Below are 10,766 nucleotides of genomic sequence, written 5' to 3'. Positions count from 1 at the left end.
ATTCTCATCATATTTAACCATTCCACGTGTCAATCTCTAATTCGTGAGTCAATCTTTAACCACCTTTAGACATCATTATCTTGGTCACCAAAGAACTCCCTTACATACATATCATTTTGAGAAATATTTAGGAGTACCAATTAAAAATACCAAATTTATTATTGTTTATTACTTTTAAAAAATGCCATTTAAATAAAAGTTTAAATTAATTGATTAAGGAAAAAAAATCTGTATCTTTAAGATTTTGGTTGTTTCTAGTTTGACACCCTTAATTGTTACAGCTGACCTTATCCTTTTCTTGACTTGTCATCCTCATTTGCACCCTTATACAATATTTCCATATATGAAAGTAGTCCTAGGTAATTAATTATGCTTAATGATTCAAATGATCATACATATATTATTAATTTATTATCTCATCCTCTCGAACTTTTCAGGTATTTTGCTGTGGTTCTAATGCATATTCCATGCTACGAGATATTCTCCATACGATACACCAAACAGAATAGCAAGTTTCGTAGGTTGTTCCATTTTTTTCAGAAAAGGGATGAAAAGTTTACATATTACAAAAGTAGTGTATAATGTCTTTTCACTTGAAAACTAACTGTATACTGAACAGCACTGTTTTGGAATGATGAGTTGAATTTTGATACAGTAATATATATCGAAGTTGTATCCGGCAAAACTAAGAACACACTATGCCTTCAAAATAAAAATTGGCAGCCATGATGTAAACAAATTCCATCTAGAAGTTTACTTGTCTTTACACAATAAAAATTGTTATCAGTGGAGACAAACATTAAACATCAATTACACTTAATTTTCAATTAAATCCCTATAATTTAAACATTTTCAATCATATTCCTAGTTGTACAATAAAATCCTTCAATTAAATTCAATATCCAAAAATTACAAAAACTTTTAAACAAAAGAATCTAATTGAAAAAAAAAAATTATAAGAAATTAATTGAAAAAAACTAGAGACCTATAAAATAATCAAATCTCTAAATGGTCAATTGAAAATGTGTCCTTAGGTAAATCCAAGTAACTATGCAACTGATTTAATCAAAATACAGTTTAATCATATGATTTCAACTATCTAATCACCTCGTTGATCCCAACATAATGATCTCTAATTTTCCATACATAAGATCAAGTTATGGCTTTACATATTCTCTGATAAATTGTTCCAACTGAGATATCTCTCCAGTTAAACCAGAAGCATCTGCAGTTGTAACTTTGTTGTAACATTGGATAAAAGAAAATTGTTCTCCCGGCACCCCAAGGGTGAACTCATTTGTAATGTCCGCCGCCGATATTGCACTTCTTGATGCCCGTAATTTGTCACTGTAAAATAATTAGTGTCATCAACAATGTTGACAAAAAAAGGTAGAAAAATACCTCTCATAATTGAAATGGTAATCAAACACCACCATAAGGTTAGCTTCAATAAATCAATTTAGAATGAGGTCTTTCTTAATGGTTTTTCTTAAAATTTCATTTGTATTCCTCTAAGGCTTTGACCCTTGTTATTCGAGATATCTTCCATCTGATATACTTTTCACACTAGGCCTCTGGAACTCCTCACAACAAAAAGCACTTTATTGGAATTTCTATTACTAAACATCTTTCTTCACTCCATGTTATTCCAACTCTTTCCTTAAGACACTAATCCTGTCTAACCTCTTTCCAGATGTCCTCTCCTTTACCACAATATTCTCATCTCTAAACCCTAACCAACATTACTTCATAGAACAATGTTATTCCTATCTATGCATCTTTGTTTAGAATTCTCCTATGAATTTGATAATTGATTGACAATTTGCCCTCGCATATTAAACTATTAAACATATAAATTATAATAAGTCAACTGAAGCTCAACTCTATGCTCTAGGCTATAAGTCATGTGAGCTCAGGGGAGCGGAGATGGTCAGATGTCAACCTCCTTTCCTGCTGAGCATAGAGGGCGTCTAGATCATAGTTATCAGAACCGGACCGGACCGGTCAGTCCGACCAAAAATCCGTTGAACCGGTGGTTCAGCCAGTTCAATTCACTCATAGGACTGGAAAGGCTAACAACCCGGTCAACAGCTATCAAACCCACTGAAAACCTGGCGGTTCTCGCAAACTGGCGCGGTTTGGACACTGTCCCAGGTGAGCATGGGGTGGCGTCCTTCCACACTGCACCCGGGGAACTGAGTAGTGCACCTGCGGGAACTGTTAGCTGATCTGGCACGCATATCCTGCACAGGCGGAAGCCTTTTCAATGAAACTCAAAGGGGTGAATGAGGCTCGAACCAAGGATTATGCCGTGGCCTTACGCCAGGCTTCCAATGGACCAAAGTTTCCTTTGATATAAAGGGTGCTAACATTTATATATATAGTATGAATGCATTCTTCTTTTGATGTGGTCTTAGTTTATGGACAACTGTAAATCTTTTTCAATTAATGGAAATTTAATTATCTTGGAAAAAAATATCATTTAGTAATGCTATTGTAATATAATTTTATAATGCTGCATTATATTATATAATAAAAGCATAATTTATTTTTATTCTATTATAATTTTATATATTGATTTAATTATTATCGGGTTAAACGGTTCGACTAATGACCAACCGGTTGAACCATTAACCCAATGACCTAGTAATTTGGTAGAGTCAATTGCCGGTTCGGTTTTGATAACTATGATTTAGATGACCAGCCAGAACCTGTGAACTGTCCATGAGGTAACAACTTTATCATTGCACAACAGCTGATAGCCTCACATAATCCTCCAACAATATGCACTTATAAAGTAATCGACGAAAAAATCAAAGCATAGCATATAAAAGATTGAATGTTGAGGCCATACATTTCCTTCTCCATCTGCCTGCGGATAAACTCCTTCGTATGAGCAGTGACCTTGTCTGTTTTGTTGCAGAGAATAAGCAATGGAATCTTCTTCTTCACAATACTTCCCTTGGTCAAAATATCATATAGATACCTGTGAAGAAAGTGAATTAGGAACTACTTCATCAAGATATGAGAAATAGTCACTAAGTTATATAATTCTTGATGCTACATGCATAATGCTCACTACAAGCTCATTAGAAATAGGGTAAACCACAAAAAACGCACTCAAATTATTTTGTCACCAACAAAAATACCTCCGAAATGTGTTATTGACAAAAATATCCTCAAATTATTTTAAAATGTGAGAAAAATACACACCTATGTACTGAAACGTTCTACGTTAACGGAAAAGAATGATGTGACAAACGGAGTATGGAGTCTCACTTGACATGTTGAATGCTCCATTAGCCACATCACATTTTTTCCATTAACGGAGTAAGTCTTTGATCACAATTGGACATTTTTGGCATGTTTTTAGATTATTTGAGAGCATTTTTGTCGATAACAAAATTCAGGAACATTTTTTAGGTGCATTTTTTGAGGTTTACCCTTAGAAATATATACTCAGTGCAAAAGGAATTACTCTGAAGCAGAACGGCAGTTTGGTAAGAAATCCAAAGCATCAACAACAAAAACTATGCCAGCAGCTTGAGGCAAGTATTCATCCAATTTGGGACGAAGACGAGAATGTCCCGGGACGTCGACAACATGAACGGGTTTTGTCTTCCGCTTCTATCAAAGAAACAAGAGACAAGATCAGTTCTAGTATGTTTAATTCCACAATCAACCAACAAGTATAACGAAAAATAAAATAGACATAATTTCAAATAACTTGACTACCCATCCAAGACTTGTGTATGAAGAAAACCCAAGGCATTTTCATACAGAATGTAAAGCACAATGAAATACACATAAAAAATCGTGTTTAATTCTATTTATTTATGTACAGGTATTAAAGGGCAAAATCCTAGTGTCTTACCTCTGTTGTTTCAGAATGAAGAACAAAAGTCTCCTCATTAGGTTCCATTGACGTAACAGTCCCCCCATGGATAGAGCCATCCCTAAGCTGATAGAGGAAGAAGAAGTACATCAATAACATTATATTAGCATGGGAAATGCAGGTTCTTTTGCTGCATAGTGTACTGAAATTCCATTTACACACAAAATGGGCAAAATTAAGTTAAGAGTAAACACAATAAATCATAGAAAGCAATATTCTATTCAACAATCTAATGGCACCTGATAATGTAACAACATTGCTTAAGAGTGTTTCACTATCTAACCATGAATATTCTTTTTGTTCAAGATGATAGCAACAATTCATTAAGCAAAGCAAACTAGAACAGCAATAATTTAGAAACTACATGATACGAATTCAACTATGAACCAAAGAACATGTGAATTGAGAGTTTTACCTGATAGAAGAGAACAGTTTTGCCGGCACCACTTAGGCCAGTCAATACAATGGTGTTGGACTTGGCACGCTTCAACAACCGCACTGCAAGCAACAAAATCCATCATCAAAACCTATCACAAAAAAAAAAAAGAAATGTACGAGAATATGGGGAAGCTGACATGATAGGAGCAGCAGGGTGGTGAAAACGAGGATGGCAGCGGTGGCATAGAGCTGAACTGGGGGAACCTGCCGAAGTTGCTCTTCGGCTAGGCTCCACCAATGGAGAAGTTGTTCCTTCCACTGGCCCAATTCTTCCATTGCCTGAGAGAGTGAGGAAGAAGAGAAATGAAAACACCACAGAGAGAGAGAGAGAGAGAGAGAGAGAGAGAGAGAGAGAGAGAAATTCTAGTGAGAGAAAGAAAAGAGAGAGAATAGTAAGGGCAAAGATACTAGTTGAGTTACGGGGTGGCAGAACCAAGGTTTTGGTTTCGTTCCGATGGATCTACATAGGGATGGCAACGGGTCTCCATGGGGGCGGGAACATACCACCTGCCCCCGTCCCCGCCCCCGCCCCGCCCCCGCCATACATAATTCGTCCCCGTCCCCGTCCGCGTGACAAGTAACGGGGACACCGTATCCGCCGGAGAACGAAGTCTCCGCGGATATCCGAAAAAAAATTAAAAAAAAAAAGATAATTAACAGAATCCAAATCCTAAACTCAGTATTATAATTAAATGTCCCAATTTCACAATAAGAATCCGAACCGTAATCCCAGTCTCATCCCAATTTCACAATAAGAATCCAAACCCTAAACCCAGTTTCACAGCAACAGAATCTAACTCTAAACCCAAATTTATCAATTAACATAATGCAAACCCTAAACCTAAACCCAAGGTTCTGAAAACTGGACTGGTCATCGAACCGCTCTAGTCACCGATTCACTGTTCCAACCGGTCCAACTGTGGTTAAACCGGAAAAACTGTTTATAATAAAATAATAAACGCCCTAAAAAAGTACAAACATCAAAATATTATTCAAACTTTAGAAGAAATGGTGTAGCATTTGCCAAAACACATAAATAGTGTAGCATTTGCCAAAACTCAGATAAATGAAGTCTCGACATATTAAAAGGGACAGCCAAGAAACTGATGAACTTCCTAGGAAACAAGAAGCAAACATCCAAGTAGCATGATATATATCATTTGATGACTAAGATTAAATTATTATTGCATCATGGCATGATACTCATACTTTATATGGGAAAATAAGATAGTAAATCAAAATAAAACTTTTTCACCATATCACCATATTTAAAATCTCATATATCCACCTTAAACTAAGACAAACGAATTAGAGGCAATAAAATGAATTGGAGTTCAATTAATCACTGACGAATGGCAATAAAATGAATCTAGATGCATAATACTTAATAGAAGAATTGAATGACTTAGAATTACAAAATAATTAAATATTCTTCATATATAGAAACAGCATCATAGAGAAGTTCATCTAAGCCAAATGCAGGCTTATCCAGAACAAAAAAGAAAGCCTTCAAATAAGGAGAATTTGAACCTCAAGGACAAGCACTAACAAGTTAACATTCAACACAAGAACAATTAGAAAATTAACAAGTTCACAGTAACGGTTAACACAATGAACAGAGAATAATTTAAACAAAGATCAGCACAGTAGGAAAATTAAACCAAATTAACAAATTATAGCAAATTGTAAGACAACACCACCACCAATTCAAATTTAAAATAAGGCAACAACACCAGCAGGAACAATAGAAAGTTACACAGCAGCAACAAACTTTTCCAAAGATTAACAAGGATTATCAAGGTTTCAGGCTATCAGGACAATTTCAGCACAATTTGTTTTAGCACAGAACAAAAAAAAAAGCAACAAAAACAGAGTACAGCACAGCAGTGAGCAGAGCTAATCGTTCAACAATTCAATCTGAATAGCGCTAGCAGTAGCAGAACAAAGAACCAAGAACGAAAAATTCAAAAGAAAAACGAAGAAACCAATCTGAGTAGCACTGGCAGAATCCTAAACCTTCGTTCTGACTTCTGAGCAGTCTGAGCAGAGGGGCAGAAGCGCGACGGAGGCGGAGGCCAGGCGACGAGAACGACTCGAAGACGCTGGTGGGTTGAAAGAAGCTGCGGCTGAACAAACGAAGGGCAGACTCCAAGACGACGAGCTCGAGGAAGAAGCTGCGATTGGTGGGTTGGAACTTCGAGCACCACAACCAGACGAAGACGTTGGTGCCTGAGCGCGACAGACGGCGGCAGGAACGCGACGGAGCAGACAAAGGCCAGGGACTGACGCCGAGCTCGAGGAAGAAGGTGCGATTGTTGAATGATGAAAAAGAGCGCACGACCAGACGACGACCGTGGTGCCTGAGCGTCGGACGACGGTCCCTACGTCGGTGGTGGAGAAGCTAGGGTTTCAGCCTTTCAGGGTTTCAGCTTTTAGCTTTCTTTCTGATTTGGTGAACTTTGAACTGAAGAAAAGAGGAACGATGAAGGAAGGTCGCGCGATTCTATGCTCTAAGTTCAAAACGGTGGCGTTTCTGTAAACTGGCAGAGTCCCGGTTCAATCCGACCAGCCGATTTTTGACCGGTTCACAAACAGTTTTTACTTTTTAGAATTATGGTTTTCTCTTTAAGACTGAATCACAAGGTGTCTGGTTTCTGGTCGGATCGGTCAACCCGATCCAGTATTCAAAATCATGCCTAATCCTAATTTTTCATTAACAGAATTCAAACCTAAACCCAATTTCATAACAGTTTCATCAATTAAAAATCAAAACATATATTAAAACCAATGTCTTCAATCAACAGAAACATCCAACATATTGTAAGGTGGCCGGCTATGGAGCAGAGTCGTCGTCGTCTTTGCTAAGCAGAGACGACGGAGAGTCGACGTCGACGTCGCAAATTTGAGGCTTCGTCACGGAGCAAAGGTGGAGGCGGCGGCGAAGCTGTGAGCAAGAAGTAGCGAGCGACACACTGAAAGAAAGAAAGTGAGCGGCAGCAGCAATGGAGGAAGGTGAGGAAGAAGGAGCAACGACGAGAAAGAGAAGTTGCGGCAACAACGAGGGATTGGCAGCGTAAACAAGCAGTCGGTGGAGCAAAGACTGAGTCAAGGTGGAGGCGCCGAAAGATGGTGAATAGAATGGAGAAGCACGACGCAACGGTGATGGGGAACAGGACGCAATCTCACCGGTGATAATGAGTGTGAAGAGAGAAACGAGTGATGGCATAAAGATTGGATCACTGGGAGAGCGAGGGAATTAAGGTTCTTTAATTATATATATATATATATATATATATATATATATATATATATATATATATATATATATATATATATATATAAAAGAGAAATATTTTTGTAATTTTATATAAACGGTTATTATACGGATCTCTGAGGGGCGAGGACCTCTTTCCCCGCCCCAACCCCATATAATTAACGGTCCCCGTTCTCTGCCCCCACGTGTAGGAAAAAAATCCTATATCCATCTTCCGGCAAGTAAATCTCTGCGGATATCCATCTCGTCGAAAAAAATTGTCATCCCTAAATCTAACACTATAGAGCCAGCATGTCAGCTCTGTTACTTTGGTTGTTTTTCAAAATCACGTGTTTCTTTTTTTTTTTTTTTGGTCAACTGGATTAGAAAGCCCCAATCCTAGACATTACACCCACACAACCCATTCACACACTACATAAGTATTGTGGATTTTTTAAACAACATCCAGGCTCAGCTGGGATTTGACCCGGTGCCTCCGCTGCAAATCACGTGTTAAATAACACTAGGGGGCTACCGTCTCGTGTTGCCTTATCCAAAACTTTCAAAAAACACGCAACTTTTTTCTTGGACCAATCGAGTTAATGTTTGTCCATATTGCGTCTGTTTTGTCCAATTTAGGCCCAAATATAGTTTGTAGTCTCGATTCTAGTGTAGCCTATACCCAAAGACCAAAAATGAAAAACGGTGGTGGTCAGCTGAGAGTTGAGACAGTTAGATTGAGAGGGAGCATTATAGTTGAAAGCAGAAGTAGCAGCTTAAAGTAAGTGCACATGCCAATTCCATCTTCCTCCCAATAAACCTACTTATCTGCCCTTCATTTTCTTCTAGAATGGAGTTCATCATTCTCAGATCCTCATGCTACATCACTAGCACTCAAGCTACTGACTCTTAACCCCCCCCCCCCCCCCCCCAAAAAATGTTTTGAGGTTTCTGACTCTAAAGCTAAATTAACTTCAGATATTGTGATAGTGTGAATGAATTTGATGTTTGTTATGCCAAGTTGGTGATTCAATTAGGTTATAATTATATGATTTGTTGAAAGGGATCCAACATATTACAAAGAATTGGCGCAAGAATATCAGAGAAGTAAATGTTCTTTCTTGGCATTGGTTATTTTTTATGCATTTCTTTCGCTGACACATGCAAAACATCATGTTATTTGAAGTTTGCACAGTGAATCATGCTTATTTGGATGCAGAGCAAGGCATTTCCAAGCAGCGGCTAAACTTGAAACCAAATTTGGGGGGCTACATAGAAGATAATTGTCAAAATACTTTTGATATAGACTCCATTTAAAATAAATTCGTCTAATCTCATCTATCTGGTTTGGGTGATATTGTCAAATTTAAAGCCGTTTTTCAGGGTCTCGTTCCAAAAAATTAAGGTCAAACTCATGCGATGTAACTTTTTGAACTTTTGAAAGTTGTATCTCACTTTTTTCGTGATTCATTAAAGTAAAAGAACTATCTACAGCTGTTGATATTGTAAAAATTATATGTTCTCCTTCTTAAATATTAATCTTCCTCTTAAAAATGCATCAATTCTTTGATTTTTCATTATTATTTTATATAAAAATTTGAATATATATCCTGTAGAATATATAAAAAAGAAGTTAGAAGGACAAATATTAAAATTTATAATATTTATTGGATTTTTTTCATCAATTTATACAAATACAATAATATTAATACTTATTGAATATTCTATTATTTTTTATCATATAAAAAATTAAATTAAATAAATAAAAAATATCTAATTTTTTATATTTGAATTTAAAGGTGAAGAGAGTGTTGCTTATTGAACTTATTGGATACTTTAAGTCATAATAAAATATTTAAACCAATTGAATTATTTTTTATCTTTTAAAAAATTACTACTAATTATTTTAGTCCAAATGTTCATCAACATCCCCATGCTAGTGAAATTGCCAGTTTATGGGGTTACATTTTTCAAATAATTTTTCAGGCGACTCTGATAAAATCCTGGAATACATTTTTCATTTTTCATCAAACATAAAAGGCTTTTAACATTATTTTTCATTATCTATTGAATATATAGATTTGTGCAAGTGCTATAATGCTCACGGACTCTGTGTTTTGGCTTATCCTCTTTCCGTTGCTGACAGCCAGAGACTACAATCTCAATATTATAAGTATGGGTGTCATGAAGCCACCGTTATATTCTCTAACAATTCACATTGCATTGCATAGCCAAAGACTATAGTAGTTGTGCTTTTTTCATCTGAAAATATTTGCATCTTTTACTACCTTGCAGTTTATGTCTCTCATGCACTTCATTAACGTTGTTTCTTGCTTAGTGACACAACCCTGAATTGCATGGGGAGTTTGGATTCTAGTATTTTATAAATGTTTGCATTTTTTTCTTGTTAAATCTGTCAGTTTCTTGATAATTATTGTTTTTGGACATGTAGCGTATTCAAAATACTAAACTCACAAATACTTATTCTTACACATGCAGAGATTTTCAAAGTTCTTATTTGCATATTTTATGTTCTGGACATGCATATTTGTGATTTTTCAGTGGATCCTCCATGATTGTGTTTCAATGTGGTAAAAGCATATTTACCTATGCTTTGATTATACATACATATCATTTTGAGAAATTTAGAAGTATCGATTTAAAATACCACACTTATTATTGTTTATTATTTTTAAAAAGTTCCATTTAAATAAAAGTTTAAATTAATTGATTAAGAAAAAATCGGTATCTTTAAGATTTTGGTTGTTTCTAGTTTGACACCCTTAATTGTTACAGGTGGCCTTATCCTTTTCTTGACTTGTCATCCCCATTTGCACCCTTATGGTGTGTTTCGAATGAAAAATATGTTATGTGTAATGAATACAATTGTACAATATTTTCATATATGAAAGTAGTCCTAGCTAATTAGTTATGCTTAATGATTCGAATGATCATACATATATTATTAATTTGTTATCTCTTCTCCTCTTGAAATTTTCAGGTATTTTACTGTGGCTCTAATGCATATTCCATGCTACGACATATTCTCCATACTAGTGAGGCTGAAGCATTATAATTGGTTATCAAGATCGTTTCCTGGGTCCTACCGTTTTGTACCTTGGTAGCACATTAATGATTAATCCACAATGTTAATTAACCATTGGTCTTGGCTTACCCTTT

At 36.1% G+C, this 10,766-nt stretch overlaps 1 protein-coding gene across 2 annotated transcripts; it reads right to left on the bottom strand.

The window, feature by feature from the left end:
- Nucleotides 1–993: 993 nt before the first annotated feature.
- LOC112696797 (uncharacterized) lies at nucleotides 994–7,582 on the bottom strand. Of its 2 annotated transcripts, none has more exons than XM_072197202.1 (7): nucleotides 6,350–7,582; nucleotides 4,471–4,612; nucleotides 4,311–4,393; nucleotides 3,875–3,961; nucleotides 3,479–3,627; nucleotides 2,855–2,986; nucleotides 994–1,347 (listed from the first exon to the last, which is right to left on the bottom strand). In XM_072197202.1, the coding sequence occupies exons 2-7, from the start codon at nucleotides 4,607–4,609 to the stop codon at nucleotides 1,158–1,160; spliced, it is 780 nt and encodes a 259-aa protein (XP_072053303.1). In that variant the 5' UTR covers nucleotides 4,610–4,612; nucleotides 6,350–7,582; the 3' UTR covers nucleotides 994–1,157. The 2 variants fall into 2 exon arrangements, with proteins under 2 accessions (XP_072053303.1, XP_072053302.1); XM_072197201.1 differs by having other exon boundaries at nucleotides 994–2,243; nucleotides 6,350–6,885.
- Nucleotides 7,583–10,766: the final 3,184 nt, after the last annotated feature.

This window comes from Arachis hypogaea, chromosome 6, assembly GCF_003086295.3.
Source record: "Arachis hypogaea cultivar Tifrunner chromosome 6, arahy.Tifrunner.gnm2.J5K5, whole genome shotgun sequence".
Lineage (NCBI taxonomy): Eukaryota > Viridiplantae > Streptophyta > Magnoliopsida > Fabales > Fabaceae > Arachis > Arachis hypogaea.
The sequence above is the reverse complement of the archived record's forward strand: the minus strand, read 5'-3'. Positions and strand labels throughout refer to the sequence as shown.